Here is a 21,797-nt window from a genome sequence, read left to right on the forward strand (position 1 = left end):
ATGGTAGAGGTACTAACGTGTCGTAGTAAAGAGCCAGACCACAGCAAGCTCGGTGCCGGCTGTAGAACCGGTTCTCCAAGTCAATCCGAGTCTCACCAATAACGTCATCAGCCCCTACTAGATCATGGTCCATGACCGTGATAACCAACTCTGTCTCCAGAGGGAACGACACCGTGAGTTCAAAAACCCTGAAAGAAAGAGCGATACAGACAAGCAGTCAAACAAAGACCAGAGATACATCCCCGAACAGACAGACAGACTTACAGACAGACAGACAGACAGACAGACTGCATTTACATGCACTCAATAACCCTTTTAAAACCCGAATATTGGCAATAACCAATATTGGCCATGTAAACACCAATAACCCCTTTGAATAACCCGAATTTGCTCATATTCGGGTTTTTAAAAACCTGAATATGACCCCTGGGTTACTCCTTTTAAAACCCGAATATTCGGTCATGTAAACGCCAAACGGAATATCCCGATCAAACAGAACATGAATTTGTTTTCTGCACATGCTCTGTTCGCAAGGAATCCTAGTCTTTTGAGTCCAGGAAGTTCTTATAAACACGGAGAAACGCAAGACCACGCCACACTTTTGGAGTGAGGAGGAGACTAATCACTTCATAAATGTAATGAAGGATATGAACATTTTGGCATTTGTAGACAGTAGAAAGTACCGGGATAGCGAGATTTACAAGAAAGTGAGAGAAAAGTTGCGCGAAGAAGCATTTGTTTTGAATTTGGATACAGGAAGAAGAAGCGGAAATGACGGTATTTGCGTCATGATGTTCTCCGCGCGTCGCTGGTTTGATCCAGATATCCCGAATGATTAATTACCATGTAAACGGAATATTCTGAATGTTTCAGTAACCGGAATATTAGCAATAAACCGAATTTTTACTGCATGTAAACGTAGTCACTGACAGACAGACGGACAGACAGACAGACAGACAGACAGACAGACAGACAGACAGACAGACAGACAGACAGACAGACAGACAGACAGACAGGCAGACAGGCAGGCAGACAGACAGACAGACAGACAGACAGACAGACAGACAGACAGACAGACAGACAGACAGACAGACAGACAGACAGACGGACGGACGGACAGACAGACAGACAGACAGACAGACAGACAGACAGACGGACGGACGGACAGACAGACAGGTACTGACTCTCCGAATATGGGGTTGAGCTGCTTGGGGACGTATCGATCCTTGGAGTCATGACTTTGATCGCCCACCTTGACCACCAGGTACGGGTCACTCTTACCGTTGGGGTCCGTGGGAGCCAGGCTGGTGGCCTGCAAACACAAACCCAAGCACTCTGTGTTTTTCTGCAGTCTGCACTTAAACAAGGACCAGCTATGGAGTATAAAAGGCATATCTGCCAAAATAAGGAAGTGTTTCAATTGTACAACTGCTCACTTTGACGATGTAGACTCGGATTAACACTTTGGCGGGTGAGTTTTTAGGGATCCCGTTGGTGATCTGACATGTGGTATCTTCCTTATCTTCTGGATCAATCGGATAAACCAGGAAGGAGCCCTGAGGATGGAGAGCAGGAAACTATGAACGCTTCCCCGGAGAGACACAAACAGATGAAAGAAACACACAGAGCTCCATCAGCAGTACCTTGTATTTTCCCATCAGCCGTTCTTCGTCATCCTCATCCTCATCTTCGGTGTTTGCTCTGCCTTTGTACAGAGGAAACGTCTTCAGCCAGTCCTGAAACTGATTGAACTCTGACTCCAGATCGCCTTCATACAGCTGGACACCAACACATAGATGGAAAAGATGGGGTTTTTTTCTCTCCCAGTCCACAATGAATCCACTTCAACTGCTTTCTTTTGTATGAACTGATAATTAACTTTAAAGCAGGTGTGTTTGTGGTCTGAGCATCCAGGTGACCTCATCAGGGACCTTAAAGAAGCAACAGTTGCTTCGCTAATATCTCCAGTAATTTAGTTATGATTATTTATTTATTTTCTTATTGAAAGAATCTCCACGATACACAACACGATGTCTGGAACTATGTCGATGTGACATCCCACCTTTAGCGTTGCAATCTTTTTGCGTTTGGGGGGCTCAATCTCAACCACCACACTTTCCTCCTCCTCCTCTTCAATGTTCGCCATGGTCATATTTGCTCCATCTGAACAAAGTGGACAGACAAACCTTTAAGAAGAAATTACTTCTGCCTTGTCAGGACTGAGCTTCCTGCCAGAGAATCCCTAGTCCAGCTAAAGTCTGTGTTTAAACTTGAAAAAAGTCAATGTTAAGTAAACAATTTTTTCCAGATTTGAGTGCTTTAACCATGCAGACTGTATCACATATTAACAGTTGCGTGCCTTCAGCTCAGCAGAAACATCTGCATTGCTTCCCAATGATTCACCTTTTATATCATAGATTGCTGCTGTGTTTTCTCACAACTCACTCTTTTATAAAATAGAAAATATAAATCATTATAACTGAAATCAGCCAGGTTGAGGGAAAACTGTACCTGTCTCTGCTTGTTCCTCCATCTCCTCTTTCTCAGCCGCCTGCAGACGTCAAAGGAACTCAGTGAGAATGTGGTAATTACTGTAGTTTAAGTAATCTAAAGTAATTTCTACTAGCATGTGTAACATGACTTGGAGCATGGCGGTCATGCTGGTAGCTATGGGAGTCATCAGAAGCAAAGAAATTAAAGAAACATGGAAAGAAAACAGAGTGCAAAACAGGCCATATGACAAATGTGTTTACTGTCGTAAGTTAGCAACAGAAGCAAGATAGTATTATTTAGAAAAGATGCAGTTTTTGATTTTAGGAACCATGCAAGATCCCAAAGACTCCACTGTTGGTTGTTTTGGTTTTTTTTCCCATCCATTTTGTATCTGGTTTGCGGCGTGAGTGGACAAATGAGTAACTCCTAAAGCAGTGTAGGAGTCCATGTATTTATCCATAATTCCTATCTGCTGCATGGCTAATGGGATTTTTGACTTTAGTAAATCAGTCCCACCTTCTTCTCCAGCTCCTCCAGCGAGGCGTAGTACTTGGACCACCAGTCCAGCTCCTCCTTCTCAGGCGCCTCTTCCTCCAGTTCCTCCCTGTTCTTCGTCAGCTTCTTCAGAGGAGCCTTGGGGTGGGGACGGGGGGCAAAACTGTTTGGTTTTTGTGTTTCTGACACATACATTCAATTGAGATGAAGATACTCACATTGACCAGCTTGATGGGGTTAATCGGGATCTTTGACTGCGCAACCGTCAGGCCGCTGAGTCCGATATTCTTCACTGACATCAGAGTGTTGATCTTCACCGACTTTTGCCTCACTGGAGAAAAGGACAAAAATCATGCTCATTCTGTTCAAAGTTTGAGGAGATGAGACCACTTAAAAAAGCTCATGTTTGGATTTTAGATACCTTTTCTAGGTCAACAATGATAATAATAATGTTTCTGTTCTCCTTTCCTTAGTTTGGTGGTTTCTACTCTTCTCCTCTGATGTACTGACAACCATCTACTGCACTTTATTCACTCCATTGCAAGCAGCTGATCAATGTAATCTGATTTATGTGCCATGTCTTTCAGTTGACAGGAAAACAAATCGTAGACGGGGTGTGATTTAATAAACTATGACTATCAGCTTTAGAGCATTTACTATAATACCTTTTGTTTTTGGCTCTTCCTCCTCCTCCTCTGCATCTTCCTCCAGCTCACGTGGGGCATAGTGCATGAGGTTCTGCACCACATGCGACCCGACCAGAGCAAGATGGCCAAACGCCCGATGCTCAACCACAAACACTGTCAGAGGAGGGTGGAGGTAGGACTGCTCAGGCAGCTCCTGGAGGGCGACATCAAGAGAGGTGAGGAAGGAGGGTTTATAGATGTGTGTATTTGAGATTGATTTACTCGGTATCCTTGGCAACCATGAGCTGCTCCGGTAACCGATGACCAGAGGTGGGTAGTAACGAGTTACATTTACTCCGTTACATTTACTTGAGTACGTTTTGGGAAATGTTGTACTTTTAGGAGTAGTTTTGAATCACTGTACTTTGTACTTTTACTTGAGTAGATTTGTGAAGAAGAAACTGTTACTCTTACTCCGCTACATTAGGCCACGTTGAGCTGTTACTTTTCTTTTATCCCTTTTATCCGCGTACGCGTCAATCTCATGACATCACTGAGTGATTATTTGGGAAAAATGTCTGTTTTTGCATGTTTTGTCACATTTACACAGACTCAAACACACACAGAGTTTCTATGAGTTAATGGGCTTGTTCTAGTTCTGCCTGGTTAAAAAAGAAAAGTACAAAGGCTTGAAATTTTGTGCTACTTGTGCTTAATTTATTTTTTTATTCTGTTATTATTTTATTTATTTAATTATTTATTAAAGTACTTGAATTTAAGATTATTTTAATTTAAGCTATTTTTTATTTTTTATTTACTTTAATTTATTTTATTATTTTATTGATTTAATTTGCCTGAAGATGATTATTTTGTACTTTTGTCTGTTTGAATGGTTGTGTTAAAAAAATAAATCAGACGTTACTCAACAGTTACTCAGTACTTGAGTAGTTTTTTCACCAAGTACTTTTTTACTTTTACTCAAGTCATTATTTGGATTACTACTTTTTACTTCTACTTGAGTCATATTATTCTGAAGTAACCGTACTTTTACTTGAGTACAATTTCTGAGTACTCTACCCAGCTCTGCCGATGACAGAAACTTACCACGTCGATGTAGCGGACCACCTCTTTGAAGTTTGGGTTGGTCTTGTAGCTCTGGATTTCCTCGGACTCCAGCTGTTGTCCTGCACACTCCACCTTCACCAGCGGGCGGTCCACCTCGAACAGGTGCACCCGCTTCAGGTCCCGCAGGCCCCAGAACAGCACCTGAAAGCACCGCCGCAGGACTCTTCCTGTCAGCAACATGGACGCACAACACGCCACCCGCCCAAATGCAGAGGTGTCAAGTAACGAAGTACAAATACTTTGTTACCTTACTTAAGTAGAAATTTTGGTTATCTATACTTCACTGGAGTAATTATTTTTCAGACGACTTTTTACTTTTACTCCTTAGATTTTCACGCAATTATCTGTACTTTTTACTCCTTACATTTTAAAAACAGCCTCGTTACTCTATTTCATTTCGGCCTTTAAAAAAAAACTATCCAGTTAAATTGCTCCATCCGGATAGAGTGAATTTGATTGTGGTTGTTTCAGATGTTCTTGTCCAGTTTTGTTCTTACATCAGATTCCTGCAACTAAACTTGGATGTACATTCCAATAAAGGTTAGGATAAATGATAACATGCCTCTGAAGTTTGACTTTTTGCACCATTACAATACTTATAGGCAACTAGTCATCATATCTCCTGCTCTCTGAAACACATGTTAATGCTCAATAGTACACATATATGGTTCTTTAATATATTTGCATTATACTAAGATGCATTCATTTTCAATGGCTTTTGTCCTTAATGGCTTTTTTCCCCCTTACATTACTTTTACTTTTATACTTTAAGTAGTTTTGAAACCAGTACTTTTATACTTTTACCTGAGTAAAAAACTTGAGCTGATACTACTACAGGAGTATTTTTAAACTCTAGTATCTATACTTCTACCTGAGTAATGAATGTGAATACTTTTGACACCTCTGCCCAAATGTGTGTCCATGTGAGGATTACCTCAATCCTGAAGGTTTTCAGGACCGGCCGGACGCCCTCTGGGATGATGCAGTACTTCTGCTCATCGTCATAGGTCAGTTCCTGAGGGTCCACACTGGTGGGGAGACAGGGCTGCAGGGTGGAATGTGATACTTTAGTAAAGACACATCCTTCCCATTTACTGCAGCTCTCATCTGATCATTTATTCTACTTTTGATCACAATTCTCAGACTCAAGAATTGACTGTAAGTGAAGGTTAAACTAGCGTGGAAGTTAAAGTCTTTTATAAAACCAAAATAAAGCAAGTGAAATCATAAATTTACTATCTGAGATTGCTCTTTGTAGGTTTCTTACCAGACTAAATGCTTATATTCTTCTATATTTGTTTGTCTATATTTCTTTCTTTCTTTCAATATGAGTCTCAGATGTTTTAATTAAAATCATTCTATATGTAGGCTCAAGCCCAAATAAAAAACAACTAGTTTTTAAAATATCTTTCCCTTAGAACTGAGTAAATTAGCTCCAGACGAACTTTGTGTAAAATAAACTCTGGTTTTTGCGTCAGTTATTTGTGTATTTATCCAGTTTTGTTTCACAACTACAGTACAACCAGAAACAGTTGAGCAAACCTTTTAAAGGAGCATGAGGCAGGATTTATGAAAAAAATTCGTATACATTTTAAGTTTTTCTAGTAATAATGTCAGATGAAGCGTTCCAAACCAAAAAGAATGAGCCCTCTAGCGTATCGAGTAAACATTGGATACGCGTTTGAGTTATGGAGACAGCTTCAACTTGAATTGGGACTGAAAACAGATGCTGACATGGCTCATTTCCTACTGACCAGGTAAGATAACATTGTAAGTCATATTTAGAGCTTGATTTAAAAATCACATGAGATTACACACGCGCTCCCGTGCCGGCTTCGCTGTTGGCTGCAGGAACCCCGACGGTCGTCGTGGCGCTAATGAGTCTCATTTCTTATTCTTGCCTCATGCTCATTTAAGGTGAACTTAAAAGGTTTGCTATTTACTTTATTAAACTAATTGACGCCTTCATTTTGATTCTACTTATTTTCCATCTCTTTAATAATAATCATGGGCAGCAATATATTACTTTATGAACTATATTGACTGAAAGACAGATATCACCTCTCCAAACCCAGAGTAGTCAAGTTCAATGAGCTCGAAAGCGGCCAGCAGCTCCCCAGCAGGAACCCGGCCCTTGCTGATGTCATAGAAACGGAGGTGCGGCTTTTCGTAGAACTGCTCCACAGTTTTAAACTCTGGCTCGGCGAAAGCTCGGCCAAGAGCCTTTGGACTGCCCTGCGCGTGAACACACACACACTTATATATACAAATAAATAAATAAAACAATGTGAATATGAAGAGGAGTGTCGCTGGGTTACCACGGTGTCGTGGTCGTAGATGTTGATGATGATGAGAGGTGGATCTTGTTGGATCTGTTCCTTCGTACCTTCCAGCAAAACTCTGTCAAACAGCAAGCACTCGCACCAGGAAGGGGAGAGGGTGTCTGGCAACACCTGATCGCAGACGCACAAACACACAGTTAGTGGAAGAGTCTCCGGTAACAGGTTTATTACATTAGGAGGTTTAAAGGTCAGGTAGGAGATGTTGAAGAAACAAGTGAGGGTCAGGGAGATTTTACAAATGCACAATAAGAAAGTAGCACCTTCTTCTTTCAGACACGTCTCTAAGAGACACACTTGATGCCTGATCATGGAAGAAAAACTGAATCTGACAGACCAGCCAGTGGTCCATTGATTTTGTTTGGGTCGTCCACATTGATTTGATGCTATTTTTAGGGCCAAGTTGGTTCACCAAGGTGTTAATATTTTATGCTTTGATGCAAGAGCATTTAATTACTTGTTTAACGTTGGTGAGTAAAGAGAAATACAGGTAATATGGAAAAATACGGAGCCCCTCTGGTGACATTTGAAAAAAATAAAATAATGCGTGGCCACGCATTAATAACTCGTGGCCACGAGATAATCAATGCGTGGCCACGAGTTATTAATGCGTGGCCACGCATTATTTTATTTTTTTCAAATGTCACATGTTATTACTACAGTCGCCATGACAATACTCTTGCTCTTTAATATAAATAGACTATAATTACCGTTATTAATGATGAATAACCATCCCACCAAGGAAGTTGCATCCACGAAGTCCAGACAGTAGGTTATAATGCCATCCACGAGATACATAATGCGTGGCCACGCATTGATTATCTCATGGCCACGAGATATTAACTTGTGGCCACGAGTTATTAATGCGTGGCCACGCATTATTTTATTTTTTTCAAATGTCACCAGAGGGGCTCCGTAGAAAAAAATGCCACAGAAAAAGATCACTTTCCAATATTTAAGAGAAATTACAAACGTCTGAAGAAGAAAACATTCGCTTATTTTTTTTTACCCTCCAAAAGACAAATATAACAGATAAATTCAGATAAAAACATTGACGTCTTTCAAATACCCACCCTGGTGACCTGGCACTGCGTAGAAAACACAACCCTGGCAAAAGGATCTGACAGGCCGTCGTCATCGGCAGCCATCAGGCCGCGGCCCTGGTACAGGTGACACCGTAGCTGGAAATACCTGCTATCTGCATTGGAAGCAATAAAGAAACATCCACCTTCATCTCTCCAGCACGACTGAGCACTCACGATTGACCTTTTCAAAAAAACAGACTTGGAGATCACGCCTCCCTACTTGAGGCGGACAGGTAGATCACCTTGGCAGGATAGACTGACAGGAATCTTCATCCTTCCATCTATGGGAGCCAGGCTCCTCTGCACCTCCTCTTCCTCCTCGTATACTGGGGTAAACTCCTCTGGCAGGCTGCTGACGGCCTCTTTACTGTATTTGATAGGACCCAGCCATAGATAGACCTCCAGCTTTGCAAAGACCTCACTCGCTGAGCATCCTGGAGACTAGAAGGACAAAGATTTGGACTTCACAGCAGCAGGCAGAGACTGAATTAGGAAGAATGAGTTTCATAGAGGATTTAAGAATGCAGATATCATTCATGATTTAGGTGATTCTTAAAATAGGTTCTGCTCACAACTTGAAGCATCACTGATGATTTCAGAGAAAAAGTAAGATGATTAACTCAGTTTTGCACAGTTAAAGGTGAACAGTCTTAATTTTCCTTTGAAAGTCATACTTAAAATCAAGAATGGTGAACACCACTAATGAGACACAGGACAGGAAGGGTTAAGAATACATATGTGTTCAGGTTGCAGGTGTTGTAGTTTGGTCAACTGTTGTCTTAAACGTGCCATATAAATAAACCTGATTTGACTCAACATTGCACATGTAAACCTCTGAAATGTTGCCTCAGAAAATATATGTGAACTTGTTTTCATTATCTGATTAGAAATGCATAAAGTCAACTGTGTAGTATCATCAGCAGGTGGCAGTAAAGTTTAAGCTGCACATGGCCGTAACAAACAAAGCACTTCAACTGTCTAGTTGGCTACCTCTAAATGATATAGACTGTAGTTTGACTCTGGAGCAGACCGTTGTAGGTTACTAAGTCTAGGTCTAAGACTCTTTGACCCTCTAAACAAAGACCTGACCCAGAGTAGCCAGGTGACTCAGACTCTGAGCCAGGTAGGACCTATATACAGTAGTAAACATGTGAAGTGGATCACAAACACACTTTGTCTACATGTTATGCCAGAATGTTGATAAATATCTATTCTTTTTTTAGGATTAAATGTTTTGATCCAGTTCAAATGCTGATTAGCATTATAGAATTAGAAGAGTTAGAATTTACCTGGTGTTACATGTGACACACAGAAGTCACATGACCTCTTAATCTCCATTGCACAGTTAGTAGCGCCTGTGGTCAATCCTGCAGCTGAACGTCAGCTTGATCTGTCTTCTGTTTGCTTAATCCTGATACAACTTTTTAAAATCAGTCTAAGTAGCCTATATTTTTAATGCACGGTGACATGTCTCCAACTTTTCACATTCCTTTCACTTAATATTCACCTTCATTTTGGACGATCCAAGATGCAACCTCCAAATTAAAGAGCAATAGAAAAATACATATTTATAACGTGTCATCAAATCATCAGGATCATTACACAGTGCCGGAGCACACTGTCATGCGTTGTTAGTTTGCTTCACTGAAAGTGCTCCCAAAAGTGTCAGTGCGTGTCAATAATTGTGATTCAAGCACAATCCAGTTTAAGAGCTGGATGACTGGGCTAACAAAATCACACAGCCAAGTTAGCCACATCATAGCCAACAATGCCACTGGGCCTCAGAGTTTCCCTCCACTGGTCTACTTTGTTTATACTGTTGCCTTCACACCAAGAAAAGTCATTATAGTGTTTCAAATCACCCAGATGCAGCACCTTTTTCTAAATATCTAGTCAGCCACAAACTTGCCACCTGCTTGTTTATTTATTTTGATCATTATTTTAATCTCAGTTGCCTTAACTGTTCAGTGAGGCCAGCTCTCTTTGCACTAACTATGACATTAAGCAGTAAAAGAATATATATATATATATATATATATATATATATATATATATATATATATATATATATATATAAATTAAAAATAAAAATAAAAATTAAAAATTAAAAATGCTTAAAATCAAAAAGGGAGGGGGGTTTTCCTTTCGCTGCCGTCCTACCTGCCTCTTGCTGAGGCTCCCGGTCGGGCAACTGGAGTCTGGTGGGGGCTCCTGCTCGCTTCCCTGATGCCCCGGTCTGACCTCACCCCTCATTGCAATATATAATTTACCAATTTTAATTCTAATAATTTTTCTTGGCATTATCATGATATATTGTTTCATAGTGTGTTATTATATTAATTTATGAAATCTCATGGGATGTTAAACTATAGTATTATTATATTGTTATATATTATAGTATGGTGAAATCTTTTTGTTATATGTTATAATATTCTAAAAATTATTATGTTATATTAGGATATTATTATATTATTATATGCTATTATAGTATTACATATATTTATATTATATCGTGCCATATTACATCACTCTAGATCAGTGTCTCCCAACCTGGGGTCCGGGCCCCCCCTGGGGGGTCGCCAAAGATCTCTGGGGGGCGCGAAACTTTGTCTGCTTTGAAATTATGCAGTTGTAAAAATTATATTTGCAAATGAGTCATTCAAGACATTGTTAGGAATCATTTATGAATGTCTTGAATATTTTTTGTGTTTTTTATACACTTGTGACAAACACAGGAAATTATTTCGTTCCTTATTATTATATCATTACTCAACATTTAATCGACTCCGACAGGTTAAAGGAAAAATGTTAAAAAAATGTTGGTCTCATATAAAAGAGACATTTTTCAGAAATATTTTTTATGTCCTTTTATGTCCTTGTACATATTTTATACATTGGTGACATTGGAGAAAAACAAATTCATATGTATACAGAGTAAACCAAAGAGAAATGTATAAAAAAAAAACATAATTAATGTTAATTTTTTCAATTAAAGACTATGCTGGTGCTAGTACGTACGGGTCGGGGGGCCCAGCTGGTCTTAGACACAAGTAGGGGGGGCTCCAAGGAAAAAAGGTTGGGAACCGCTGTTCTAGATGATGATTATTTATTTATTTATTTTCAAATTAATATTCTTAATCTATTTATCTACTTTCATTATATTATTTACACACACACACACACACACACACACACACACACACACACACACACACACACACACACACACACACACACACACACACACACACACACACACACACACACACACACACACACACACACACACACACCTAGATACATATCATTGTAACTGATGTCGTCTTTTGTTGCTGTTTGTACTGTATGTTAATAAAATAAAATAAAAAAATAAAATCAAAGCAGTAAGACAATCTTCAAGTATGATCACCTTCATATAGAAGGTGGTGATGCGGCCGCAGTCTTGCCCCTTCTGGTCCTCCACCAATGAGAACATGATGGAGTGGGCGGGGATCCTGACATAAGCCAGTCGCTTGCTTCCACTCAGCAACCACAGAAAAGCATCCGGGATGGTGCTCTGGGGCTGGAGAGGGCATAGAGTCGGGAGAAAAGACGTCATTTGAAGTGTAAATTTGGTCTTTGTGATGACTTACAGTACGGCGACTCCTTTATGACCTCAGCAGCCAGTAGCCGGAGCTTCTTTAGGAGCTTCCTGCTCCCCGTCAGGTGCTGTTTGACCGTCTTCCTGGTTACTCTCCGCCTGGCTTTGACTGCCTGTCTGGCGATCACCACCTGGAGACAAGCAGCATGTGAGACAACGAGAGGAAGGAAAATGCAGAGTGACGGGTGGAGAGGAAGACATCGGAGAGGAAAAACCGACCAAATTCTTCTTGATGAACTCTTTCCTGCATTTATCCAAGTTGTTGGGATGAAACTGAGATCTCCTCTCTGAAAAAGCACTGAACTGCCTGCAGAAATACAAAAGAGGACAGATAGGAAGATGCAGAGACAGACAGATGGGGAAGGAATGCAGAAACATGGATAAATGAAATGAACCCAAATCCTTTTCAGGTAAAACTTTCTGAAAGACGCGACTGACTTGCAGGAGGCCACCAGCTCCAGCAGAACCTCCACCAAACGCTCCCTGGCCTTGCTCTTCGGCCTCCTCAAGAGTATTTCCACCTCATCGAGACCAATATCCTAAAGACAGGAGACGCCGGACAGTGTGAAAGGTCATTACATGACCTATTTCGAATGATGTCCTATGGGAAAAAACAATCCTTATTGTTCTCACAAGCCTGTCGGCCATCTTGCTGAGCCAGTTTGCCTGATGGAGACGAAAGCTGTGGTCTTCAAACTGACTCCAGATGAACAGGCAAGGCTTTAGCCTCACTAGGGGGCGTTGGAGCTCTAGACACTGGAATGACCTAATAACAAAGACACAAAAGGAGAAGTGAAGGGAAATGGAGGTGCTGTTCACCACTGTTCCCTAATGCACCAGGGCCGTTTCTAGCTCTGCCGGGGCCCTGAGCAAGATGCTGTCTGGGGATCCCTAGTTTTCCAAACTATGATGGAGAGATACCGTATTTTCTGGACTATAAGCCGCACCTGTATATAAGCCGCATCCGCTCTATTTAAAAAAAAAAACAATAAAAAAAGATATACAAGCCGCACCTGTATATAAGCCGCATCCGCTCTATTTAAAAAAAAAGATATGCAAGCCGCAAATATTTCTGTTGTTAGATTAGACATTTACTACATGTACAGAACCATTTTGAACTGTAAATGATGTACATGTTTGTACCTAAATAGATCCTTTCCTAACAGTGTCTTTTAACACGGCAGCAACTTTGCTGATTAAAACTGGACAGAACCAAGATAAAATAACCAGTATTTATTTATCTGTTCATCTGTTTGAAATCTGCTTCTACCTACTTCTATCTGCTAAAGAAGAAGTAGCGTATTCTTCTTTGCATTTATTTTGTCTTAGCTTTTATTCTAATTCCGGTTAGAGCGCCCGAGCGGTGGAAGAAAAATCCACAGAATAGCCGCACCTTTGTATAAGCTGCATGGATGAAAACCTATGAAAAAAGTAGCGGCTTATAGTCCAGAAAATATGGTACATAATCCATTAGATGATCCACAAACATGCCATAATCTATTAAAATGTACAAGCAAAACAGACAACAGTCATGATAAGCTCTCGTATAAGATCTAAAAATTTACCACTAAAGCAAGATAACTGATAAAAAATGACAATACAGGAAAAAGAACTTCCCTTCCGACACTTGACTTTATGGCAGACTAATGACGTTATTGAATCAATCCAGATGTCTCTTTGTAGGAGATGTTTAACACAACAGGTGGCTGACTCTTTACCGGTCGTATTCAGTGGACTGAGGTCTCATGGCAGCAGACACAGATCTGTTCTCAGGTTCAGCATTCTGCATCTCTTCTCTGTCCAGCTCATCTTCCGACTCGAGCAGACCCTGCGCCTCCTCGCCCAGGTCCTCTCTGCTCCTCCTCAGTTCTTCTCGGCTCCTTCTCAGCTCTTCCCTGCTCTGACTCTTCTTGGACTTCGTAACTCCCACCGCCTTTCCGTAATTCCCTGCCAAGAGAGAGAAAAAAGGATTAGCTCCTACAGTTAACAATGGCAATAACCTAGAAACCTCAGACTTATTTTTTCATACGAGAAGAAGGATTTACTTCTGACGAATATACATGATCGGATATCATTTATGACAAAAAAATAGGCAATATAGTCTTTCTGTAAGTCTGTAAGCTTCAGACTAGTTCACATGTGGAGTATATTTAATAATGTTTACCTATTGAGAGTTCAAACGTTAGTGGCTTTGTTCCCACAGACGGGTCGATCATAGTGACTTCAAACAGCGATGCAAACAGCAGGAATTCTTCTTTCTGACCCAGAAAAGCCTGAAGACAAACAGAAAGAAACAAAGACACTTCTGAGGGTTGTAGTCTGATGCCCCATTCTGCTTTCCTCTCAGGAAGTAATTTCCACAGACCATCTCAATTGGTTTTACATTTCATCTCACATTGAGTCTCTACCTTTGTTTTGCTGCTGTCTTTCTGGCTGACTGGCTTAACTCAACTACGTTGTCTGTCTCTGTTTTCTATATAAAATGTGGGTTCATGACTCCGGAGCTGATGACCAGAGACGTCTTGTATTAACTTATTGTTATAATTCTTTCTGTGTCACAGGGAAAACACTGACACGGAGGTCAGGAGTCCCCTGTTGGTGCGTAGATGAAGGCGCCTTTACGACACAGTCAGATTTATCCCTATCAACGGTTTCTCTTGGTCGCCTTTTCCATCATTACTGTCTAGGCTCTCAGTCTCCTCTGCCATGATGCACAGTGGCTGTTTTTACCGGGACACAAATCAAAACTGACTTTGAGTGGATTTTGCCCATAATAGGAGCCGAGACCCTTAGATTTGACCATGGTACCAAAAAATAATGGAATAATCGTTCAAATGAAACTGAGACCATTTTCTTTGACAGGAAAACACTAATTTGCATTGTTTCCCCTTCTTATTTAAGCACACACCTCTGACCACACGTCAGTGTCGAACATAAAGCCAAGCAGAGCAGCAGACCGGGTTTCCTCAAACATGAGAAGGGGAGGACTAAAGGCGCCCACAGGCATGAGCTGGCAGAGCTAAACTGCATGTTGTATAGAAACAGATATCCCCAAAATGAAGTCAAAACAATCATATAGCTTTAAAATGATATCAAAGTCAAACATTTCTTTTCCATCGTCAAAGTTTTGGTCTTTTGATTTCAGCCGAATGAGCACCCAAAGTTAAAATAAGTTATATTTTATCATAAATGTATTTTTCCAACATACCTATACTGTATAAAAAGGAAAGAAGAGATGAGATGAAGACTGGAGAAGAAAAAACTGAGAACAAATATGTAGGAAAAAAAAGAAGAAAAGTAGCCTGACTGAAAATAGGCTACCCCAAAGTCACAAATGTTTAAAATGAAATCTAATTTACTCTTAAACATCAGTGTGTTTGGGCAGTTTCTCTGTAAAGGGCTAAGGTGATGAGTTGGTGGCGATTGTACAGACCTCAGGGAGAGGATGGATCTCCTCAACATCCACGGTTACAGACTCTGGCACCTCAACTCCTGCCTCCCCGGACTCATCAGCGAACCCACTCTCAGCTGAAGATGCTGTGAAGGAAACATTCTACTTTTATTATGTACTGTTAAAATATGCAAATACAAGTTTTCTGTGTTAGTCTCCTTTGGAATAAATCAAATCAAATACAAAAAAATTGCTTCAAAAATTGCCCCAACCTCAAATATCAATCTGGTTCTCTCCCCATTAAAAGAGACATATCTTTTATTTTTCTTTTTAGTTTACACAATGTATTCAGGCGTAAATACACTGTTTGGGACTTATGTGAATCAGAACTGCTAAGCGTCAAGCAAAGTTAAAAGAATTTGTTAGATACCCAAATGTATGCTCTATATATTAATGTATACTTTAACTCACAGAAAAATAGATATTGTTTAAATAACATGTTTGCTTTAAAGTTTTTTCTCTGTAAATCATCTTCAGCAGACTAACCATCTTTCTTTTTCTTGGAGCTCTTCCTTTTCTTCAGTCCAAACTTTCCCAGCGCTCCTTTCACCTAAAAAGACACATTAGAAATAGGTCCATCTCATTTACAGAGGTTATAATACATTTAAAGGTGTGTTGTTGTCAAAGTAACAATACTGTCACTCTGAAAACAAGTCAGTAACAAGAATATCTAATAAACCATACACACATACAGTCGTTCCAACAGCCCAACTATTACAAGGTACCTTTGCCACGGCGATGGAGCCTGTTTCCGTGGTGACAGAGGAAGGGGAAGAATAAACTTCCATGCAGAGAGCAAGAAGGATTCGCCCTCGATAGAAGATTCCATCGCCCAGACCCTCGTTCAATGCCTTGAAAAAGGATGTGGGTGCTTTTACTTTTTTATTACAGGCTACAGCTCAGAAATCCTCACGTTTACAGATTAAAAAAAGGAGATTAACAGTTTGGGAGTCCCTTCTATGTGATTCATTTGTCAAATAAAATAGAAGAAAACATTGTATTACCCTGACAAACAACAACATCCACCTATCAGAACTTGTAAAGCTCATATATCAATAAGCTTTAAAGCAGACGATAGGGCAGGTTGGTTAATTTCTTAATTTTCTTGCCAATAATTTTCAGTCTTCGTGCTCAGCGAATGTGATGAAGTGCTACCTGTCATCTCTAAAATTTCTAATTGACAAATAGGAGATTGCTTCATATATATTTTTCTAAGTCTAAATTGTCTTAAAAAACAGAGGAAGTTAGAGGTTTAGTGAATCTTACCTGGTGGACATCTCCGAGGGTGGAGTTCTGAGGGGAACCGTAAAGATTAACCCAACTAGGGCCAAAGGTGGGGTTAAAACCTGCGGACAAAAGACAGATATTTGATTTAAATGATGTTACACTGCACAAAGAAACAAGTCCTCTGGTTACATCCTCTCCTGCTTTCTTATACCTTATTAGTACTTCTCTAGGACTACTTTATTAACTCTCATGATGCTCCTTTTACTCTTGTTTGTATATTATTATTGCAATCAACATTGATTTGTCTCAGATATGCCTGGACTAATCGGTTCAGGTTGGTCTCACTCAGACGGTCCACCCCCAGAGACTGGTTCTGCTGGAGGTGAAGATTTAACTCTGTTGGCTTCATTAGCAAGACTGTTTTTGTTTGTTTTTAAATGAAATTGAATCATTAATTTTAAAAGTGTACTCATTTTGAATGAACTGGTTTCTGGTTCTGTTTAAAGTGCCTTGAGATATTTTTAAATGATCTGGCACTGTACAAATAAAATTAACTTCATTTTTATGTTCATCCCAACAATATGTTGTTTAATTTCTTAATACAGATTTGTATTGTTTGTACTTGACCTCAACAAGGTATTAAATACCTAAACAATCACGAGTGACAGCATGGTAGAAACATATAAGACCTTTTTGGGTCAGATCGAGCTAAAAGTCCAGTCTATTGCAGAGCAATGCCAACAGTAATCCTCTCCTGCCTCTTTTTTGTGTAGTTATTTCAATATTTGCTGGCCTTAATTGTGAGACATTTGTCCTCTGGCTATGTTGGATCCGTCTCTGACTCTGTTTGCATAATACTTATCAAGCTAGTACATAGTCATATGCGACACAATCCTCTACCCAGACTTCATCTCTCATTTGAACTACCGCAACACTGTCCGAGCAGGTCTTATTGTCTCCTCTGTGTATTTATGTGGTTTTGACATGTTTGTGCATTTGTAGATTGGCTAAACTGCAAATGTGCTGCACTACTTGTAATTAATAAAGTTGTCTGAATCTGAATGAGGTGTCCAAGTATATACTGAGAAAATACCTGCAGATGGTCTTGAACAACATGCCTTGCAAGGTTTTAGACCAGCCAGAAAGGGAACATGTTACTTCTACACTCAATAAACTCCAAAGGCTATAAACTCGAGTTACTCAGACTTCCTGCTATAGCAGGTATTCAACCAGCACTTATGCTCCTCCACTTCCTCCAAAAGCCCTCCTCTCCATTTTTAAGTCACACGGGATAACAGTGTCTGCAGTGTCTAAAAGATGAAATCTAAATGTAAATACCGTTCCTGGTGGGGTCAGAAATCTGCTGCAGGTCCAGGAAATGCGTTGCCAAGGCAATGTCTCCCATCTTTTCATCATCAAGGACCTGGACTTTGATTCTCTGAGCTAAAGGGGGGAACTGCTCAATGAAGGAGATCTCCTCGTTCCAAACTGGACAGCTGGTGGCACCGGCGACCGACGTTTCTCCCTGGAAGCCGCCAAAGAAGCAGAAACGAAGTCTGAGATTTTGGTTTGCTACACTTAGGAGCTAAACTGGGGAGTAAAATATGATGGAATAATTCTTTTGTGTTCATATTGGAACAGAAGACTTGTGAGGAGAGGATGTTCGTAAAATTAACAGCACAACAAAACATATCCTCTTTAAAACAAGAATGACAATGCTTTCTCAGGTCTTTATTCACAACTCGGAAGTCAAGTCAGTGCTGAGGGCTAATTGGCACAAGTGATGATAACTAGTCATATGCTGTACAAAAATAAATTCACAGTCAGCCGTAAAAATTTACTCCAGCTACAGAGACCAAAACTATTTTTTGAACCAGGCTCTAAATATGTTTATTATTATACTTAAACTAGACATTTCAACATGGGGTCGATGGAGATTGACTCACTATTGAAGCCCCCAGTGGTCACTCGACGAACTGCAACATTTTTTTATTTCTGTGTTGCCTTCAACCCAGAATCTATGATGTTGTGGTAGAGATGCTCTGATACCAATTTATTTTCTTTCTGATATGGTATTGGTATTGTAATGACTAGTAATGACTGCCCCCAATCATGCACAGCTTCTACAGAGGCAACATTTAATCACTGTGTGGTACGGCGCCTCCACCGTGTCCTGCTGCAAGACTCTGCAGCGCATAGTGAGAGCAGCTGAGAAGATCATTGGTGTCTCTCTCCACCCCCTTCTGGACATTTATAACACCCGCATTGCCAGCAAAGCCATCAGAATCGCAGGTGACCCCACCCACCCATCTCACAGCCTCTTCAGCCTGCTGCTGTTTCTATACAATTTAAAATCTATTCATCTCTCATTTTATTTAATCATGTAAATACTGTAAATATTCAAGTTTAGTTTATGTCTTTTTAATTATTGTGGACAGTTTATTGTTTTTAAATTTTGTTTATTCTTCTATTTTATTACTTGTATTTTTGTATTTTGTATTTTTGTATTTTGTGTAGAAATTAGTACCTGTTGACCAGCGAAGGTCACTTGTACGTAGGGGTCAATGAATACTGCCCGGTCAGTGACTGACATCTTTGCCATTAGGCCCGCATCCATGGCGGGCAGGCCCTCCGCCCTGTAGATCCTGATACGAAACCGGGCCCACGGACGTTCGGATGGCATGCCACGCGGAAGCAGAAGATGTCTACAATACAAATACAGAGCAAGAACCGGTCACTGAGTTGCTCCAAGTGCTCAAACATCCACACTTTTCCATGTTAATCTTTACTTGCATTTTTCTAAAAGGGGTCATGTTATGTTTTGAAGGTATTCATGCCATCTTGCAACTTATTCAATGTTTTGGTTAATAACCACCCTCATTTATTTAATCATATTCCTCAAATAAGCAATTTATGTACCACAATGACTTTAAATCAAAGGGCTTGATTGATTATATTTGGATTTTCTGATGCAAGATGTTTGTTGTCACATATGTTTCGCTACTATGGATCCTGTGCAGATCTGAGGTTATTTGTTTTATTGTTATCCTCCATCCATTATTGGTACTAGCGCTGATTAAAATCACTAACTTTTCCATGTCCTCGCTGCCTCCGGACGAGGAAGCCGGTGACATACTGGGCATGCGCAGAGCTTCGCCCTTCATCATCACGCTGAGGCTGGCCTTGACGTAGCCCTTCACCCCCGACCTGGTGTCTGCCGGGTCGGTGAGAGGAGCCCACTTCTGGTAGAAACGGTGGTCTGGAGCGGCAGAGAGGCCAGAGATGAGTTCCTACTTGTGGTATTTAGATTAGTGCTTCTCAGTGTGAGCGGTCCTGGTACCTGGCTGGCGGTACACAGTGGAAATGTCAATCTTAAAGGTTCCGATGTGGGTCATTAGGAAGGCCAGCGTCCGCCTGTGGAACACCTGAGAGGAGGAAGCGTCACAGGTGATGTGATGAACACTCCAGCACGTGCTTTACTATGACGCAGACAGTAGAAACTAAGGAGAAAAAACACTGGTGAACTGACCTTTATCTCTATGACTTTGTCAAAGAAGAGTTGTTGAGCCTCCTGAAACTCAAACTGGAAGATCTAAAGGAGCCAAAGCAAAGAGAAGCAGCTCCACCTTATTTTACTGTACTTTAGACACTACATTTATTTGACTGTACAATAAATGTTATTGTTTTCTACCTCATTCTACTAAGCTATACACGGTCTGCTGTATTCTACTGTAATCACATGCAGCATCCTATCACACTGGAGGCTTTCTGCTTTACTGTAACCTAAAAGCTGTTGTACTTTACTGCCCTCTGCAGGACTGTGGACAATACACTGACAACACTATTATACAGTTTATTTTAACGTACTGGCTTTCAATGCATACTGCAGCATTTTACTGTATAAGTCTTCAACTGTACTCTTGGTATACTTTAATTTGCTGGCATCCCACCATAGTACACTGAATTATGCAGATATTTGATAGCGCTTGGGAAGGTCTGTTCCATTGTGGAGACAAGCGGCCATCTTGGTAGCTACAGAAGGGCGAAGTAAACAAGTCCAGAGAAGATGAGAGTACATCAATCCTATTGGAGGGTCTCAGAGTAGAGATGCGGCTCCTTAAATGGATGGATGGATGGATGGATGGATGGATGGATGGATGGATGGATGGATGGATGGATGGATGGATGGATGGATGGATGGATGCATGGATGGATGGATGGATGGATGGATGGATGGATGGATGGATGGATGCATGGATGGATGGATGGATGGATGGATGGATGGATGGATGGATGGATGGATGGATGGATGGATGGATGGATGGATGGATGGATGGATGGATGGATGGATGGATGGATGATGGATGGATGGATGGATGGATGGATGGATGGATGGATGGATGGATGATGGATGGATGAATATATGGATGGATGATGGATGGATGGATGGATGATGGATGCATGGATGGATGGATGGATGGATGGATGATGGATGGATGGATGATGGATGCATGGATGGATGGATGGATGATGGATGGATGGATGATGGATGCATGGATGGATGGATGGATGGATGGATGGATGATGGATGCATGGATGGAGCGATGGATGGATGGATGATGGATGGATGAATATATGGATGGATGATGGATGATGGATGGATGGATGGATGATGGATGGATGGATATGGATGGATGGATGGATGGATGGATGGATGGATGGATGGATGGATGGATGGATGGATGGATGGATGGATGGATGGATGGACGGATGGATGGATGAATGGATGGATGAATGGATGGATGGATGCTTTGTTCAGCTGTATTCTTCTGGGCTACACTGAACCGTCCTGCCCTGTATTGTGCTCTCTTAAACTTATTTACAAGAGTTTTCAGCTGTACCTCGTTGTAGAACGGGCAGTTGGTGGACTTCTGCGTCGCCGTGTTTTTTTTCTGCCCCCCCACTCTGATGAAAACTGCAGGATTGATGTTCACACCAACGAGCTTCTGGGCCTCCAGGATGTTCACGTTCACCTGCATCCACAAACAGTAACAAAAATACTCCCACTTCAGTAAACAGGGAGATTTCAGGTTGGACAGCAGAGACTTCTCACAAGACGATACTCTGTGGCATTAATGACACCTAGTGGTGAAGACTGTATGTGTTGCATTTTATAATGAAATCACATTTATGTCAAATGTTAAAGGTATTCTATGCAACAAATCCCTGATCCCTGATCAGCTAGCAAGATTTGAAAGAGGCACCTCTAAGCCCCCCCCATTCGGTCCGAATGATACGGATTGGTCCAGGTCCAGG

The 21,797-nt window shown here is 40.8% G+C and overlaps 1 protein-coding gene across 1 annotated transcript in view; it reads right to left on the minus strand.

Moving 5' to 3' along the window:
- Window positions 1-21,797, minus strand: part of fer1l4 (fer-1 like family member 4) — a 39,377-nt gene that overhangs the window by 7,454 nt on the left and 10,126 nt on the right. The window contains exons 9-40 of the mRNA XM_061726981.1: window positions 21,383-21,514; window positions 20,011-20,073; window positions 19,822-19,906; window positions 19,572-19,740; window positions 19,009-19,186; window positions 17,820-18,006; window positions 16,521-16,600; window positions 15,980-16,105; window positions 15,741-15,804; window positions 15,237-15,340; window positions 13,968-14,076; window positions 13,522-13,750; window positions 12,437-12,569; window positions 12,242-12,342; window positions 12,023-12,110; window positions 11,818-11,934; window positions 11,573-11,725; window positions 8,406-8,604; window positions 8,152-8,276; window positions 7,058-7,192; window positions 6,801-6,974; window positions 5,674-5,784; window positions 4,719-4,880; window positions 3,654-3,828; window positions 3,207-3,319; window positions 3,010-3,126; window positions 2,512-2,551; window positions 2,063-2,163; window positions 1,644-1,778; window positions 1,437-1,556; window positions 1,185-1,312; window positions 18-188 (exon numbers count right to left, since the gene is read on the minus strand). Coding sequence (XP_061582965.1) covers window positions 18-188; window positions 1,185-1,312; window positions 1,437-1,556; window positions 1,644-1,778; window positions 2,063-2,163; window positions 2,512-2,551; window positions 3,010-3,126; window positions 3,207-3,319; window positions 3,654-3,828; window positions 4,719-4,880; window positions 5,674-5,784; window positions 6,801-6,974; window positions 7,058-7,192; window positions 8,152-8,276; window positions 8,406-8,604; window positions 11,573-11,725; window positions 11,818-11,934; window positions 12,023-12,110; window positions 12,242-12,342; window positions 12,437-12,569; window positions 13,522-13,750; window positions 13,968-14,076; window positions 15,237-15,340; window positions 15,741-15,804; window positions 15,980-16,105; window positions 16,521-16,600; window positions 17,820-18,006; window positions 19,009-19,186; window positions 19,572-19,740; window positions 19,822-19,906; window positions 20,011-20,073; window positions 21,383-21,514 — 4,124 coding nt within the window. The remainder of the gene's footprint in view (window positions 1-17; window positions 189-1,184; window positions 1,313-1,436; window positions 1,557-1,643; window positions 1,779-2,062; window positions 2,164-2,511; window positions 2,552-3,009; window positions 3,127-3,206; window positions 3,320-3,653; window positions 3,829-4,718; window positions 4,881-5,673; window positions 5,785-6,800; window positions 6,975-7,057; window positions 7,193-8,151; window positions 8,277-8,405; window positions 8,605-11,572; window positions 11,726-11,817; window positions 11,935-12,022; window positions 12,111-12,241; window positions 12,343-12,436; window positions 12,570-13,521; window positions 13,751-13,967; window positions 14,077-15,236; window positions 15,341-15,740; window positions 15,805-15,979; window positions 16,106-16,520; window positions 16,601-17,819; window positions 18,007-19,008; window positions 19,187-19,571; window positions 19,741-19,821; window positions 19,907-20,010; window positions 20,074-21,382; window positions 21,515-21,797) is intronic.

Source organism: Cololabis saira, chromosome 8, assembly GCF_033807715.1.
Source record: "Cololabis saira isolate AMF1-May2022 chromosome 8, fColSai1.1, whole genome shotgun sequence".
Lineage (NCBI taxonomy): Eukaryota > Metazoa > Chordata > Actinopteri > Beloniformes > Belonidae > Cololabis > Cololabis saira.